The 18,896-nt window shown below is 44.7% G+C and overlaps 1 protein-coding gene across 3 annotated transcripts in view; it reads left to right on the plus strand.

The window, feature by feature from the left end:
* Window positions 1-18,896, plus strand: part of EMID1 (EMI domain containing 1) — a 451,838-nt gene that overhangs the window by 69,963 nt on the left and 362,979 nt on the right. For all 3 annotated transcript variants that reach the window (XM_086951002.1, XM_086951000.1, XM_086951001.1), the window contains exon 2: window positions 18,277-18,390. In XM_086951002.1, coding sequence (XP_086807128.1) covers window positions 18,277-18,390 — 114 coding nt within the window. The remainder of the gene's footprint in view (window positions 1-18,276; window positions 18,391-18,896) is intronic.

The following is an 18,896-nucleotide window of genomic DNA, read 5'->3' on the forward strand; positions in this document are numbered from 1 at the left end:
GAGGGACCTCTTGTGTGCGATTGCGAGGCCTCTTCCTGGGTGGTTGGAGCTGTCCTTCCTCTGGATCTTGTATCCGCCAGGGATGGCAGTGGCAATGTCGGGGGAGGAGGAGGCGTTGGTCCAGGTTTCCATGAAGAATGCGATGTCTAGCGAGAGGGTGTCGAGGAGGTCCCAGATCTCTATAGCATGTCTATGCAGGGAGCGCACGTTGAGGAGAATGCACCTCTGGGCTTTTGGGATGCTAGAGTCCGGCGTGAGTGCAGCTGTGTGGGGGTTGTGGAGGATGGTGAAGGATTGTCTGGAGTGTCGGCCGTGGGTGGTGTTCGGTATAGATAGCTGGCAGTTGTTGTTTCTTCCAGGGTTGAGTGCGTAAAGGGCAGCTGAGGAGTAGCGGTGGATGGTCAGAGAGCCAGGGTCTCTTGCATGGTCACAGATGGGCGCAGACGGGCTTGCCTTCGGCGCACCAGTGGCGTGGCCGACATTAAATAGGGAAGGGAGGAGGGAAGCGCGGCTGGGAGGCGGAACTGGCAGGGGGGAGGAGCCGCGGGGCAGCAGCGGCGGAAAAAAGGGCGGCAAAAACAGGCACGGAGGACACAAACAAGGGCATAGGTACAATGAAAGAATAAAAACAGGCAAAATAAACAGAGGTACAAATAACAAAAAAAGACAGATACCAGACCGAAAACGGCACCAACACAAAACAGGCGCAGGTAGGAACCTGTGGGTGGAGGAGCACCTACCTACAGAGAGGTGTTGGGTCAGCGGCAGAACAGCTGAACTGCTGGGGCGGAGAGCAGAGTCTCTGACCAGGCTCTGTAGGTGATGAGGATGGTTTTGAAGATGGTGAGTGCGGCAAGTGGAGCTATTGGAGTTCTATTAGGATGGGGTTGATGTGATCATATTTCTTCATGCCCTGGATAGATAAGTTTTGTAGGATGCCCTCAATGAATGACACTGTGAAATCAGGGAGGTCATGGAGTCGGGCATTACCATCATCCAAATGTGCAAGTATGAAGGCCTAAACAGCAGTTGTGAAGTCACTTTCTATCACTCACATATTTTTCTGCCATTTCATGCAGGGCTCCTAGGGTAATGCACAGTTTTTCTTCTTCAGTTTTACTATGAAAGACTTATTTTTCCTTGAGGAATGTGGGAAGTCAATGCAGCAAGTGTATTTGTAGATGTGGAAGAGTGGGAGCTAGAATCTCACAGTATGCACTTCTCCAAAGTCACTATGTTGTTAAAATGTATCCTCTTTAGGTTGTGGTTGGATCTGTGTTGGCCAATTTCCAATTCTTCTCTGTAGTCACTCAGTCTTTATTGAGTGAGTGTTTGTACTGTGGCCTTTTCACCACAGTGATGTATAATGATTTATTCATGTCTATTGGAAGTCCCTCCTGTGCTTTTTGACACCTGTGCTAGAGTTTTCCCATGGGGGATTCTCTAGAGGTGTCTTATGCATGTGAGACAGTAGTTCATGAGTTTGCTGCATGGTTTACTAGTTTAATTTGCAACACCTGATGGAAGGCATGTGAGTCACTTCCCTGATGTGGCAATATCATTTCAATATGTTCTTGTGGATAAGTGGCAACTAGGATAATTGCCCCTCTGTCGTTCTATACCACGATTTAGACAGCTTCTGTGCACACAGGGAGAACTTTTCTGGCGATCTAAAGGTGTAGAGTTTCTTTGGGGGGGGGCGGGAGGGAGGGGGCTGCGTTTTGTGGACTGTTTTGTTGCTGCTAGGCCCCACATGAGAAGAAGTAAGGTGTGCCCTACGTTACATTCGTCTTTTGCTACCACTAGACTTCTCTCCTCTGCTGCCCCCACTTCTTCTTTCACTTTTGCCCCTTCAGCAGTCCGTGGTCTGTGCAGGCCTGTCGGGCTGGGGCAAATACATCTACATTACCCACAGAGACACCCAGGCAAAGTCTGGCCTGTGACTGATTCTCCAGCCAACCAACCTATCAGAGGTCCGAAACAATTAGAAAAAAAATGGCCGCTTTCACTGTAACGCTCGCTTCTCTGGGGAAGATCTGTCGTTGTTTAAAATACTCACTGTCACTTGGCATGGGACCTACCCGAGTTCTTAAGTTCTCGGATCTCTTCAACTTTCCGCTCGACCCCCCCACATCCCTCCTCCTCCCGACAGCGCCCTTTCAGTTACGACTTCATTTACCTCACAAGACGTCCCAGGGAATTTTGACTCTGTGCCCGCGCGCCCTGGGCCCATCCTTTCATTCGCAGGTCTGAATGCGCGTTTCCCTGGCACGTGGCCATCTTGGCTTTGCCCTGCAATTAGCTCATATGGGAATCTCCGGAAGCGCCGGGCCAGGCCTCCAGGGCCCTCCCCATCCACAGAAGAAGGTGGCGAATAGGGGACTCGAGGACATGGGGTGATATTGGAATGAAGGAGGGGAGGGAAGAGACAATATGAGCACATGAAGCACGGGAGGGTACGTAGAAAGAGGGAGGAGCTATGGAGACCAGAGGCCCGTGGTGGGTGATACTATCAGGGTTTGATCAAATTCAACGGATAGTGGAGAAGAGTAAGGTAAAGATAACAACAAGCATTCGCAATGGAATAGGTCTCATATTTTTTAGAGTTCGAGCTATTGGCGTTGTAATGTAAATGTTTTTTACCTATGTGTTTTGGAGTGTGTAATGTTGTATGATGTATGTGATGGCAATTGGTTGTTTTACACTGAATCTAAAAGGAAGTGCATTCCAGTCCATTGTTTTGGAGTAGAACCAAGGTTAAGTGCTAAGTCTATCCACATAATTTTAAAGCAATATTTAACATAAGTGACGCAAAGACAGTAAAACCAAAGAAGACAGCTTGGAAAACGAACCAAGATCTACTGGTTACTTAGCATGAACATCGGAAATCAACTTTTGCAGAAAATTGTGTCTGGAAAAATACCATTTCACTATGAAAAACAACATACTGCATTTACTACACCAGCTGACTTAATGGTTTTAAATACAGCTGCCTTAAAAGAATTACATCTTAAATTGTATTTGAACATAGATTTAAGGGAGCGCTTAATAAGCTTACTGAAAACAATATTATGTTTGCAAAGGAAGCTTCCCCGTTGTATCTTCGAAAATGTCAAGTACCATGATGCTATTGAATAATGAAACCTGTGAGGAACTTATGATAGAGTAATACGTTTGGCAAATAAACCTTTAAAGACAAATAAAGGATGCCCATGTTCGCTAAATTTAAATGTGCAACCACTACCACTCAACTCAAAGAAATACATAAAACAACCAAAGAATCAAATGCTTCACAACAATGAAACAACACCCTGACTCTCACTAATTATTTAGGCATTTATTAAGAAAAAAAGAGCACTCTTGGTCAACCGATTTGCGCTCTATATCAATCCGCAGAACTGCGCCTCTCAGTGATGAGAACGTAAACTGCTTTATTGGAAGGCTCAGTGCCATGCACATGCCCATATGCGCTATGCTGGCGCGTCCATATCCACCACACAGGTGGCAATCTCGCAGGCTCACTTACTTAGAAAAGGCGCCAATCAGTTTGGCCGACCGTTGATCAGATCTTCATCACTGTAAGTATATCCCAGGCATATGTTTTGACTGTCTCCCACTATTGGCTGATGTGCAGACTGAAAAGCAATGAGAAATGAAAGAAAGCGTTGAAGGCTGCATTCACAGCTTAGGTGTGAGCAGAATGTTTGTCAGGACCTCTTGACCAAGATGAGATTCTCTTCAAGAGGAAAGCTCAAGAGCATATACCCCGTAGAATGCCAGTGGAAGAATCCACGTATCTGTCCCACATCTTCTGTGACAGGAACATGTCCAGAGAATGCCACTGCTGCACTAGGAATGCAGCTGGCCGAGGCACCCACAGGGGGCCACTCGAGAGGTCAGCTCTCTAGTGTTGCCTGGGCAAATGGGTACAGAAGGGTACCCCTGCGCGGCACCTTAGGGGGTGCCAGAGCCAAATCCAAGGAGCCTCATGGGAGGGTCCTTGAAATCACGTCGGCGCCCCGCTAGTCCTTCGGGCGGTTGTGGGCCTGAACAACCGGGGGGTTTGCTATGCAATGCTACGCCCAGAAAGGGGCGTGAGTAATGTACCAACGGTCACGTGATTCGGGAGAGGATCACTAGTAAGGGCAGCATAGGCGGGGTTCACCCCAGTGCTGCCTGGCTCATCAGGTGGGCAGGCGGCCCAGTTGGTTGCCTGCCCTTGGATCGCCCGTGAAATAACCCACCTATTACATAACAGTGTATGTAATAAACCTGCAGCCACTTTACCCAAACCAAAAATGTGTTGTGTGTTTATTTATGGGAAATGTATATTATGTTGTGGGGGGGGGTGGAAAAGGATGCCTATGATGATACTAAGTTCGAAGCTTCAAAGGTGCGTGACGGCTGCAACCAACTGACAGGATTTCCCTACTTCAATAAAAACATGGCCTCAACAACTCCAGGGTTCATTGAAAACACTGTCACGCACAGCTGGGATAGCGATGACATAAATGCAGTGAGTAAGCTCTTGGCATGATAGGACATGCAGTCCCGGGAACTCATGCTATTGGTGCATTTAGTGCATTTTAACGGAAAAAAAGAACTACATGTCCTGGAATTCAGTGGAACAGTATTTGAATTCTGTGGCCTGTGAAAAAAGGATGAGCTACAGGGAGACAAGTACATTAGTGGGATGAATGTGAATTTTATGGACTAAACAAACAGCGACTCGGTGGTAGGTGGGGCGGGCATGTAACACATGGGAGGAGGTGGGAGACGTAGCGGGCAGGTTGAGGGACGGGAGGAGCAGGAAACAAAGAAGTAAAGTAGTCCCCCAAAAGCAAGGATACTGTACTTTGGTATTTGCTCCAAGTGGGAGCAAATAAAAGACAAAAAAGAGGGACAAGAGGAAGGAATAACCATTAACAAGCAAGGCTTTTTAAAGGACACTGCAACAGACAAACTAAAGCAGTGGGCGGTCTATGCATCCACAAAGAAGCATATGTATAAGATTATATAGAAGTATATACTGAAGTATATAAAAGAGGTCTTGAATGCTCAACATGAATATGCAATGACACAAGAGTGGTGCATAAAGATGTGGTTGGAAGAGGTAAGACAGAAGAGTTAGAGAAGAGCAGGAAAGGGTGCAGGAAAGAAGATGTACGACAGCGAGGAGCAGGGGTATAGGCAAGGGAGTGGTCAGAAAAAGAAAATGCCCTCCACCCCGTTTTGCACCATATCCCAAATGGAGTGAAGTGAGTGAACGGGCAGTCATTTGGTTTCTGCCACGAGGTAATTCTGCAAATGTAAATTATACCTTTAACAACTCAGTTTTCAATTAATTTGGGCATCCTTCTTCCTTATTTCAGCCATCCTTCTTTCTCATCATCCACCGACCAGTCCATTCATCCATTCTTACTTTCTCCATCTATCGTTTTTCCATCTCTCTATCCATCTTTCCTTTCTCCACCCATCGTCCCATCCTTCTCTCTACCCATCCTTCCTCCTCTCCTTCTACCATTCTCTTCATCGATCCTTTTCTCCTTTAATCGAGTCATCCATCCTTCTTTCTCTCCATCGATCTGCCCATCCTTCTCTCATTCCATTCTTCGCTTCACCTGTTCTTTTATCCACCTTTCTTCTCTTCCATCTCTCTGCCTTGCTGTGTATGCATTCACCCTTCTCCTCGTCAATACCTCCCTCAATCTATCATCTCTCCATCCAATCCAGGCATCCATCTATCCATCTTTCTCGCCATTATCATTGCTTTTGACCTTTTTTCGTACCTGCTGCCTTCCTTCCTTTCCATCTTTTGTTTAGTGCACTCTTGCTCCATGTGTTACCTTCGCCGCATCTCTATCATGCTATTATTTTTCAGTCTTTTGATGAGCTTTTCTTTGAAGACCCACGCAATAAAAGTTAAAGACGCAATGCACAACTTTTTAATGGTTTAATGTTACACCAATGCTCTGTGGCACCACCCCTCAAGCAGGTAAAGTGGGGGCTCCTGACACTTCTGGGAGTAGGTATAATCAGGGGCACTGAAATTATGCAATTGTGCGGGTTCAGCAATTTTTACATAATTATAGATTTGCCCCAGTTACCTCATACTCCATATTCTTCAGAATTTAACACAAACAAATATTTCTAGCTCAAATGGCTCAAAAGTTGCTAAAAACTGGAACAACACGTGTTGCAGCACAGTGAAAGGCACTTTGGAAAGGTTGACTGGTCACCTTTCTGCTGCTTGTAGCTGTATTTCAGTGTTGAACCGGTACTAATGAGGTGCAACCAACGCCTTGACAGTGTTAGCAATTGTAAAAATGTCAACATAAGGAGCAATAAGTATCACAAAGTTTGCTGTATTGAACCACATAATTTGCCTTTTCTTGCTGCATAATTAACTTTACCCTGCTGCATAATTTGCCCCTCTCCTGCCGCATAATTCCAGTGGCCATGGGTGTAATTAGCTCATCAGGTATAGGGCTTTTAGGGTCTGCAGTGTGAGGAGCCCAATGCATCCTATTTGTAGTTGTTTATTTAGTACACAGCAGGAAAAAAAGGGTCTCGATTTCACTGCTTTTGTTAGGACCTTAGCATGCTTGCATCACCACTAAGAGTGTGTGAAAGAGAGAGAAGGATGAGGGTAGAGAAGAGAGGAGAAAAAAGGTGAGGAAGTGTACGCACACTTAGGGAAGGAGCAAAAGGAGAAGTCAGAATGGAAAAGATGGAGGAAGTGAAGCACCAGATAGAGGGGGATGAGAGAAATGAAAAGGAAAGACCTAGAATTGTGTGTGAGAGGAAGGGAAAGGAGATTAGTGAGGGAATGGGGACAGTGGAGAAAGAAATGTGGAAACAATAAAGGAAAGGAGAGTGTGGGGACGGTTATGATTTGTAGAATATGTAGAAACAGACCAAGCGTCTTAGCCTGAGGAAAAACTGAATAGGCTTGCGCCATCGCTTGGCCCTCTGTGGTATTGCTGGAACAATTTTCATAGTGGGTTGCTGCTGTCAGTGTTACATTACTGAAGTCATAGGGATTGTAAAGAAATCCAAGCATCACGCAAAGTACAAGTGCTGTAAATGAGCCATGTCCTTTCAACAGGAGCGTGGTAAATATGTGGTATGTAGCCGGTGGTGCATTTTGGAGAACACTGTCACAAATAAATGATTACAGTATGGTGTGAGAGCACATTGTCATTTACAGACAGCACAGTTTCCTTTGAAATAGCTACACAATCCTCACTGGCATGCAGTTTTACTGAGAAAACTACATGGCACATAAACAATAATGTGTGGACATTGGGTTTCAGCAAAGATTTATCATTTGGACATCACCAAAACAAAGTGTCTTCATTTGTTTTGATCCCATTAAAATCTTTGTTTTCTATCACACTTCAGAATAAAAAGAAATGTACTTTATTAGTTCTTTCCTAATTGCTATGTTTTGGAATGTTTGTACTGTTCGTTTACAAGTTTTTAAATGTTGTTGTGTGACCTGCTACAGCCTTTCTATTTACACTCCCTGTACCTTAGCATGATTGTTAGATAGTTCACTTTACAAAATCCTCTAACTTTGCAGTCAGAGAAAGAAAAGTAAACACCAATATCCATGTTAAAAGAATAAGCATCATTGTGCCAGAAGACATGAACACATAGCAAATGTGACAAGATAAAATGGCAACTTAAATGCATCTTTATTGCTCCATTATTGTTTGCTTTGCGGAAGCTGCAGCATCCCACTGCTATGGCTTCAGTAGGGAACTCCCAACTAATATTAGCTCAAAAAGCGCAAAATTACTATTAGAATGTGAAATGAAAGATAAGAGCATTGACATTGACAATGAAGTAACAAAGACCAACTGGTCCTTCACTCCTCTTTGAAAGCTAACTTATCAAAACCGGTTTTGGAGATAACCTAAAGCGTCACCTTTGACGACATAGCACCAAGCAAACACATCATCTTCAGAAACAGATTGTTTCGAAGTTGAATAACCAACAAGTACTTTTTGATGTGTCCTTTAATATGTGAATTTAAGGTCTGGCTGTTGGTTTAAGCCGTGTGCCATCCTCTTCAGTGTTGTTGTTGGCATTTGATCTTTAGGTTTATTCATTTGTCTCCTGTAGAAAAGTCACTTGTAATGTTACCTTCCATTTAGCCTGACACAGAAGTTTAGCCAGTGCAGAACTCGTTTTCCTGGAGTCTGTGAGATGCCTCTTGTTTTAAAAACAAAAATATGATGGAGGTATTCTTGAACTAATCTCAGCATTTGGAAACGTCTTGGGGGTAACATTTTAGTAAATTATTTATTTTTACCCACTTTGTCACCTCAGACAGGACACAGACATATGCAAATCAGCCTTGGGCACTCTCCAATAGGAATTCTTCAGCCCTAACTCACTGGCCACATCCCATCTAAACCAGGACACAACCAACAGAGACTGGTTTCGGTCTAGTTGGACTTCAAAAGTAGGGTGTTGCTTCATGAACACGTGTTTCGGTCTCCTTGGTTCCCCACCACATGCTATATGGGCAAGTGAGTCTTCAGGAAAGTGTTGCCCAAAGTCTCTTCCCATGGCAAGGTACAACGAAAGCTTCCACCAGTTGGTTATATTATGTAACTTACAATTTTACATTTTAGTAAATCTTAGGCAAGGGGTGGGGTGTGGCGTTTCATGGCTTAGCATTGAAAGTGTGTGAGCTCGCACAAACCTTGTGGTCATTACATGCCTTTTCAGGTAGCGAAGGGGTGTTTTGCGGAAAAGGTATTTCTACTGAGAAAATGTATTTCACCTGGAGAAAAATAGGGGGGAAAAATCTGATATTGCACAAATTAAATTATGAGTTCAATCGTTCTGTGAGTACAGATGCACTTTGTTGAAATGCCTCTGCTAAAAACTGAATTCACAAAACTTTCCCAGGATCATGTCTGAAAATATGCGACCGTCGCTTCTTTCCAGACCTACTTCTTGAATGTTTTGTGAAAATGTCTTTTACCGATTAGACAAAGCTTTTCCTGGGTCATGCTTAGAAAGTAGGGCCTTACACTTCCTTGGATGCACTTATTTCTGAAAAGTTTTGTGAATAAGGACAAGTTGTTGATGGCCACCTAGGCAGCGGGTGGAGATTTACAACTTGTTTGGCCTATGAAAGGTGAAAGATTTTTTTGTAGGGCTCCTTCATATAAGTCAATGAGCTCTTGGGTGTAGAATGTATAGCTCTTCTTAGATCGATGTGCATCTGGGTTTACGGTACTAGGCTGAGAGGTCAGACCAATGGCTGAGGATGGAGTGGGTAATAATGCTGCAGAGATAGTGAGCCATGAGGTGGAACAGCAGTGGAATGGTGGGGTCGCCAAAGATGCAGATGTGTGATTGGCAAGTCATGCCATTGTTTATTTGGGTCAGAAAGGGATGATGTTCACTGAGATGTTTTGGTTACTGACATCTTGATGACGGGAGTAGAAATAAGGAGTTTGGTTGAGTAGTTCAGATACTGACCAGAATAAGGCCTTGTGTTTAAATATGGAGTGGGTCGACAACATATGTGTGCTTGAAAGAAAATGATCAGATAGGAGTTCATAGAACAAGTTGGTGAGAAGATAATTCATAATATTCAGGTTGATGTCCCTTATGATTGGGTGGGAGTAAAAGTAAGTCCAGAATCAAGCTATTGGAATAAATTAGGTGACGAATCGGGGGAAAGGAAGGGGCAGTATAGAATGCTGATTTGTAGCTTACCCTGAGGTGACTACATTAAAAGGAGGGTGTCCCAGGGCTCAAGGTTGTTGGGTGCGCATGGCGAATAGGTAAGAGATTTGCTGATGAGGATTCCGACTCTGCCTCCCTCAGAAGTTTAACTGGGAGAATGGTTGACTGTGGAGTATTCTGTGGGGCAGGGAGCTTGGGCCGCATGGCCATGTCCTTCGGATCTGTCCATGTTTCTACAATGGAAAAAACATGGAGGGGGAAGTGGAATCCTACGTCAGGATGTCGTTTTTTTTGTTAAAGGTAGATCTGAGGTTCACATAGCAGCATGAGAGAAAGAGGGTGGAGGGGTGGGCCTGTTGGCATTTCGGTGTTTGTTGGATGATGTGTCTGGGGTGGGATTACTTGTGGGGATAATATATAATGGTGCGTAGAGAGTGGGAAATCTAGAATGTCCTATAATATCGTAGTCCCAAGAGAAATGCTGACGGTGAGCAGGGGGCCTCCTTAAACAGAACTGGGCTAATGTTCCCTATTTACTTGCCTGTGTTTTCAGCCTCTGGTCCACAATTCTGATACAAAGTCCTCTTTCAGATGTTGCTAGTGGACAGAGACACATCTGTACCCTGTTATTTCATATGGTGAATATTTGTGTGTTACTTCATAACATTTGATCTCTTGAACTATTTAATGTTCTCCATCTTCAGTTTCTTTTTTTTCCACAAACTTTTCCTCCTGCATAATTCACCATGTCACTTAAGTTTCTTGGGGCATATATTATCAAGAACGGCGTTAAAATTATTGCCTCTTTAGTGGCAGGAAACTGCTGCTAAAGAGGCGATAATGGGCTTGATAATATGCCCTTGAGAATTCCCATAGAAGCCCATTTTCACACCAGAACATGGGCTTCTATGGTAATTCACAAGGTCATATTATATTGTTTTTTTATTGGAATTGTAGTTTGGTTGCTTATCAAAAAGAGCGCAAGCACACTTTTCTCTGAGAATTGTCTTGATTATCAGGCCATTCTGAAGTTTAGCCATGTTGCACTCATAGAAACCTCCTTGCCTATGGAAGATTTCCTCATGATAATTGTGGGAGCTGAGCACCATCTCACATCAAGGCTGTGACCATCTTTACAATTTTGGACCTCATCCCAATCCTCTTTTAGGCAATGCGATGAAATCTGGCATCTGCTTTAGGCCTTTGATAGTGACACTGTAAGGCACCAGACTATAATGGCCTAGAGTAGCACTCGCCTAGGCAGTGACCTCTTTTTCACAGACCCAATGGAAGGAGGATGCCAGCATGGGAAATTGCATACGAGGCCAAGTCCTCTACCAATATGTGTGAGATTATAGGTTGTGTTTGTGATATCTTTCAATATTTTTCTATTTGCATGGTGCCTGCACGTGTTCGTAGGGTGTAAGACAGTGTTTTAATCCAAAGAGTGGTCCACAGTTCTTTAGTAAAGAACTATGCAACTTTTATAGATTTTGACACCTTAAATATACTACTCTATAGCTTTCTCATGTCCTTAATACTCAGGTTAATACCAGACCCGTCCTCTAAACATCTTCCGATTGGGATTTTAAGCAGCCAATATAGCTCTATTAAAGCTATGCTAAGGGGCTGCTACTCTCCACCCTAACATGTATAATAATTTTCTCGCAAGCTTGGTTGCTTCTTTTCCTAATCTCAGCCAACCTGTCAATGTGAATACATGCCTCAACCAACAAGACACATTCAATTTCCAACTCCGAATAGTTTTCCAACCATGTACTAATAAATAACTAGCAAACCATATGTTTCTCTCTCATCGCTGCTGCCTACTGGGAAGTGAGTAAGAAGATCGGGGGACAATCTGCTAGAAATGGTTCAGATCCTCCATCTGTGCATTTGGTAACGTATCCACCTAATTCAAAGCTCCAGACATGGTAAATGTCCTGCCAGCACAGGCACCTCTGGAGCTGCTAAGGGACCATGATAACTCTATCAGTAGTGGCAGTGGCTCAGTCAGTTGTAGTAGCAAATCCACCACCGTGTTTGGCTGAGTTAGCATCACAAAGCAAGAAGGAAGAGGTGGCAGACTTTACATCTAGGCAACCCTGCCCCCCTGGCATGTTATCGAGACAGAAGCAATGACGATGGACTACCACTTTGGGGACACCTTTGCAGTGTCTGCTTAAGGTGGTAGGAAATTCCATCACCCTACCTGGTCATTAGTGGGATTCTTCTTCTAATTCCTTCTTCACCCCCAACGTGGTGGCTTCTCTCACGGTGTGGGCAGCCACTTTGATGGAGAAACTGACATAGCACTAAACTCAAAATACTTTGCATTTTCCAGGGTCAGTGTGATTTAAGGAAAGATCCGCCACTCTGGCGGAAAAAAATCCTCAGCCAAAACTCTAGATCAGGCTATAAGAATTTTGGAGCCCACTTGGGACAGCTCGAGAGGAATGTTCAAGTTCATTTATTCGTACCACAGAACCATTGTTGAAAGAAGAGGGAGATAATTCGACAATTTGAAGAATTACCATGGGCCATTAGTGGCATTCAGCAGCTGGATCTTGGTATATTGGCTGTATGTGTGGGTGCTGATAGTTCTGATCATGCACAAGATGTTTCTTGTGCTGAGCAAGTATTGTAGACAGCTGGCAGTGCTCAGTCTAGTATACAGAGCGTGCGATGTGCAAATTATGAGATATCCACAGAGAGAGAGAGTGACAGAATAGCATGTGTGCCGTGTGCCGGTTAGCCTACTATGTCATCGATTTTCCTTTGTATTCTGCGACTTGTAGATTTGGATTTATAATGGGTGAGGCATAACTGCAAGTTCACAAAATATGCACTCTGGGTTTGAATCAAACACGACATCGGACAACTTGGCATTTGTGCTCTTAACCAGGAGAGATTAATGCAGTGCTTTGCAAGGATGTCTTCTGAAATGTTCTCCTACTTTTCAAATGATATGTCATGCTACAACCCATCTGTTCAAATCACTCTTATTGTTCAACTATCTCTTAGAGTGCAGTTTAAGACTGCCAATCTTGCATTCAAAAATGTTCACTTTGCTTCTACAAATGTTCTGGTTTGGAAATTTGAAGTGGTTGAGCATTTTGGCTACTTGATGTGAAAATCTATATTCTGGTTAGGAACATCCTAACTTGGGAGTCGGAAACTGATCAATGGTTTGTGAACCATTGATACATAACTTACCAACTCGCAATTTGGAGAAAACTTACAAAACATTTCCATTCCAAATTGCGATTCGGTAGGAGTCAGAAACCCCATTTTGCTATTCAATTAAAGCATTCTGAATCATTACATTAGGTTAATACATTGGAAAAGGGGATTTTGCATTCGCAAACCAAGTGAGTTTGTAAATCACAGGATTTTCGACTACAAAATCCCACTGTACACCTCACCCTTACTTATAGGATAGCCGTCGTAACTCCTATCCCTTCAGCCTCATCCTTCTAATTTACATTTGTAGTGACCTGCATTTGAGTTTTGATAGGAAGCATTCAGTAGAACACAGGGACAAGACCTTGTCTTAATCCTGTGAGAAATTTGGAGTGAAATACAAATAACCATTTCACTGATGCCCCCCAAGTTTTAAAAGGGATGCTGCTTATTAGGTCGAAAATCTTTTACTGATTTTCATATATTTGAAATGTGCCTTTCAAAAGAGTTAAATATATCAGACACATTGGTTAACATGGATGAATCTGGCACATTTCATAACCTGTGTCTCTTAAAACATGATTGCTGATGTATTAAACTACTTAGTGAGCATCCCATGCTTTGTACATTTTTGGGGGGTTTGATAGTCCCCTGCTGTACATTTTTAGTTGGTTCCTAGTTCTCTGGGATGGATGAAAAGCTGGATCCTAGTTTCCATTCAGCTCACAGCTTACCTATCGAGGTTTCCATGTGGGCCTTTTATCTTTTAATCGAGTGGTCAACTTTTGATAGCATAGCAGGGATTCAATTTGTCGCTGGAGAATTTCTCTTGTTTATTTGGATGTGAATCCGTGGAAGACTTGTTTGAAGGTAAATATAAACAGGTATCCAAGATGATGAAGGAACTGGATTTACTGTCACTATCTTGTAGCAAGCATCTGACTTCAGGGTGTCCAATGATCCCAATAATTCATAATCTTTTACACTACTTCCCAATTCATCCTCCATTTTGACTGAAAGTGGATCCCAAGAGGCTAGATGAGAGACATGTTATTATCCAGTGTCCCCCTGCTGCAGCAGGTGACAGTGAATTTCACGATGTACGCAGAGTGATAACATTCCTCTTTACATAGATGTTGGTGGTATTCCTAGATGGGCTGCAATTGTGGTCTGAAAAACCTTTAAGTTATAAATATTAGTGGAGTTGCAGGACTGGTTGAAGGCTAATGTCTTATTAGTGTAATTGTAAATGTGAATTATTGTCAATGAGGAATGTCTAATGCTGCAAATTTGGTCTCGGTAATCGAGTTGGGTGTAACTGTACTGATTCTGTGAAAGTAATTAGTGCAGTGTGCACATGGTCTGGCACTATTTTGTAAGTGTGCAAATGTTCAGAGGTTGGTTTGCTCTCTTTGTATTGGAGAAATGGGAGTGGTACTTATTGACCCAGGTGCAGGAATGTATGATGATACAACGCGATCATTTAGATTGCGGTACATTACATAGCTGTTTTTACAACGCAAGTAGTTACAGCGACTTGCGCTGGAGGGCGCTGGATTTAGGAATAGTGTGATTTACTATTCCAACTCCAGTCTGCGTACAGTAAGGAAGGTTTTGGAATAGTAAATTACACTATTCCTTAGTCTAGAGCGCCCTCCAGTGCAAGTCTTTGTAACGACCTCCGTTTTAAAAACAGCGATGCGGTGTTTTGACCACGTTGTAAAGGTAGTTTTCCCAGGTGACTGAAGCTTGGTCCATCATATTCAAGAGCCCTGTCCATCTTTTTTAATTTGGCAGAAGTCAAATCAAATAGGATGTGCATTGTCTTTCTTTGTTTTGATCTTGAAGGCATAAGGTGGGTTCATTGAATAAAGGATTTATAGACCTTGTCCACCAATACTTTCCCTTCTTCTAATTACTCCCATAGAGTTTCCTTTGTTGTTTTTTGTGGTATGGTATGTGGTGCTACTTTCCATACTCACTAGGTTGATCCTGTTATGGTCCAGCTAAAGACAGCTTTAGGTCTCTGATGAGAGGGAACCTTTCTTATTATAATAGTACAATACTAGGGAGCACATACCACTGGTGCATGCTTACAGTTCCGCCGATGCTATATGCTGGAAGAACCAACCCTATGCCCAGCAGATATGTCTACTTTGTAATTTTGGTATGCAGAATTTGGACCAAATTTTATGAATGAATGAATGAATGAAAAATATTTGTAGAGCGCACGATGGCCAAACGGCTTCCTGGCGCTGGGAGCTCTGAAGAACCGAACAGACAGGGCCAGGAGGTTTAGCAGGGGTAGGCCAGGGCAAACAGAAAAGTTTTCAGCGCTTTACGGAAATGAGAAAAAATAGGGATCGAACGCATAGAAAGAGGAAGGGAGTTCCAGAACCGGGGAGCAAGAACAGAGAAACGGGTTCCACCAGTGCGAGATTTGTGAAAGCGGGGAACAGTGAGGAGGGCAGAAGATGATGAACGGAGAGTGCGGGCAGGGGTGTGACGGGAAATCAAAGAATTGATGAAAGCCGGTGCAGAGTGGTCAAGGGCCCGGTAAACAAGGCACCCTAGTTTAAACAGAGATCTCTGCAAAATGGGCAACCAGTGAAGGGATTTGAGGACGGGAGTGATGTGATGGGTTTTGGGCAAATGAAAGATGAGACGGGCGGCCTGATTCTGGATAGCTTGTAAGCGGCGGGTTTCATAGGCAGGGATGCCAGCGAACAAGCTATTGCCATAATCAAGGCGGGAAGTGATAAGGGCGGAAATAATAATTTTAAGGGAGTCGAGAGAAAAGAAACGAGAAATTTTCCGGATCATTCGGAGGGAAAGAAAACAGGAGGACACCACGGCACTGACCTGGCCATGCATGGACAGGTCCTGTCTGACCTTGATGCCCAGAGTTTTAACAGAGGGAACGGGGGTGGGAGGGGGGCCAAGGATGGGAGGCCAGAAAGCAGGGGACCAGGGACTGGATGAGCCACCAATCAGGACAAGCTCAGTCTTATCTGGGTTGAGCTTGAGGTGATTGGCGCTCATCCACCCAGAGATAAAGACCATGGTGGAGTGAAAAAAGGATAGAGAGTGAGAAGAAGAGGAAAGATCAAAGACGAGCTGGAGGTCGTCAGCGTAGGGTTTTGTATTTGGCCTTATGGTCAGGGCAGTAGCTGCGGCGCCAAAGGCGCTCTGAGCGTCTAAGCTCCAGTTTAAGAGTCTTGAGCTCCGGGCTAAACCAACGGTGAGCCTCATGAGGGCGGATGGATTTGACTAGCTTGAGGGGGGCTACTAAATCACATGCAGAAGAGAGCCAATTACCAACTGCAGCAGCCTGTGAGTCAAGGGGAATACCAGTGAGATCAGGGGAAGAAGAAGCAAGGGAGTGAGAGAGGGAAGCCAAGTCAACACGATTCCAGCTACGGGAGAAAACATTCTTGGGGCGAAGGGGCTTGTGAGGGGAGCCAGTAGTGATAGAGAAAGAGATGAGGGAATGGTCAGACCAGGTACATGGGAGGACACTGGGGGGGGAGACTATGTCCTGGGATGACCAGACTTGGTCCAGGATGTGTCCGAATTTATGGGTGGGAACCTGGACGTGGGACTTAAGGTTGAGACAGAGGAGAGTGGCCGTGAAGTCCTTAGATGCTGAGTCCTCCCTGGGATCGCCCGGCCAGTAGTTAAAGTCCCCAAGCAAAAGGACAGAGGAGTTATTAACCACCAGCGTGGCGAGAAGTTCCTGCAGGGAAGCCACGAACAGGGGCATGTTCAGGGGAGGGCGGTAGACAAGGACGACGGTGAGAGGTGCCAGCAGATCGGAAGAGCGAGCGACCAGGAAGTCCACTCCAGCAATGGGTGCTTGGGGGAGAAGCTGAAATTGAATAGTGGATCGGACAATCATGGCAACACCCCCCCCAACCTTGTCCGTGGGGCGGTCAGCCCGAAGGACATAGTAGGAGTGGGGAAGGATGGCAAGAATGTCGGGGAGAGAAGCCTCCGAAAACCATTTTTCCGTTAGGAATAGAAAATCAGGGGAGTCTGTAGTAAGAAGATTAAACAGGTCGAGTTGGTGTTTGCCTGCCGAGCGAGTGTTGAGGAGAAAAGCGGAAGCAGTGTGAGGGGGAGGTGAGGGTCCAATGGGGAGGGGATCAGTGTCTGGCGTAGGGAGGGGAAGAATTGGGTGAGGAGACACAACACGGTCTGAGCGGGGAACATAAATATCTAAAGCAACAAGATGCTGCGTGAGGGTGTGGGGGAGAGGCACATCAATGGTGTAGGAGAGAAGTTGAGCAGGCGTGTACGACAACAAGGAAGCAGGGGGTGTGGCCCCTGGTCCCGGCCCGTCGCGGACGGGCGCAGACGGGCTTAACTTAGGCGCAACTTCGGCGCGCCTTCGTCGCGCCCGCTGTGCTCGTCCGCTGCGCGGCCGGGATAATGGTGCCATAAGTAGGAGACCGGAAGTAGCAGGGCGTGGCAGGGGGTGGAGGGACAGAGGAGCTGCCCCGCCAACCAGAGAGCAGCCCAAGATGAAGCACACGCCCGTCCCCGCCCTCGTGACCTGCCCGTCAGAGGGGGAGGGAACGCTTAGCGTGGGGCGCTCTGGAGGCGGCTACCAGGAAGTCCCAAGAAGATAGGGGGTGCGCGGTGTCCTCAGCGCAGCCCCTGAAGCAGGAGCAGGGTAAGTAAAAAGTGTCCAAGCACTTGTTTAAAAAGATCGTTGCGCCGCGCCTCGGCAGCGTTGTTGCTCCCGGCGAAGCCTCGGGAGGTCTGGGGATTCAACAGAGCTAGGCGGGACTAGCTTGGCAGGAAGAAATCCTTCTGTCACCGTTTGGAATCGCAACAATGTAGGTTTTTTTTACCACCTTTTCCGAAATGGGTAGATTTTTATTCCAAGTGAAACATACGCACTTTTGATGCTTCCACATGAATGAACAAATGTGGTTCTGGATTTTTCAGTTTTAAGAGTTTTTTTAAAATGTCTATTACTATATGTATCACATATTTTTTAACTTTGCGGTTAACACTGAAATGCCATGAAATGTTTTTAATCTCTATTGTTTTACTTGATAATTGTATCTCTCCTTTTGTTGACGTCAGTCGAGGTCTTTAGCAATAAATTCGACATGACCAGTTCCTGTCAGGGTACATGGGATTACCACTTGGTACTGTTCATGTCATCAGTAAAACTAGAGGGTGGCACCGCTATACAGGTCTAGTTACTTTTGACTAGGTGTTGTAAACTTTGAAGCTTTTGTTATTGCTTACCTTAGGACATATTCTCTGTATATTGGCATATGTGCTGCTATTTGAGAACCTCTAAGCCAAATCCTTTTAGCGTATTGATGGTGATATAAAATATGACCATGCCCTGGTCTCTTTCAGGAACTGGTGTTCGTTCGCTGTGACGAGGACTGTCTCCTGCCATGTTCAAAATGGCACCTACCTCCAGAGGATGTACCAGAACTGCCGCTGGCCAATGGGCTGTGTCGGGGGCAGGTAAGAACAGTTTCCCCCTAACAACTCCTCTGTCATTCTCACAGCTTCTCTCATTTCATTCGACCATCCTGGTTCTCGACTCTCATGTACTCCTTGCACTCTATCTGGCTTACTCCTTACTGCTGCCTCACTTTTATTTGGCTCTGTTTCTCTCCCTCGTATTATTTTTTTTCTCTAATTCCCTCTCATTCTCTTTCATTATTTTCTCTTTCTCTGTGTGTTGTCTTCTCCCCCACAGCCTCTCATCTGTCTCGCCTTACCTCTCACTGTTTCTTATTGGCTATCTATCTTCTGGCATTTCTCCGCCTTACATTCTTGATCTTTGTCATTGTGTCTCTTTTTTGCTTCCTCTTTTCCAGGGTCTTTTTTCTTTATTCCTTTTTTCTTTCTTTCTTTCTTCCTTTTTTCTTTCTTTTGTGTTTGTTTGTTTCTGTTAAAATGACCAATAACGGAGCGAAACCACTTCAGGTAAAAGGTGATTGGAGTTTAATGGTAGAAACGTACAC

The sequence above is a fragment of the Lissotriton vulgaris genome, unplaced genomic scaffold (assembly GCF_964263255.1).
Source record: "Lissotriton vulgaris unplaced genomic scaffold, aLisVul1.2 SCAFFOLD_852, whole genome shotgun sequence".
NCBI classification, from domain to species: Eukaryota; Metazoa; Chordata; class Amphibia; order Caudata; family Salamandridae; genus Lissotriton; species Lissotriton vulgaris.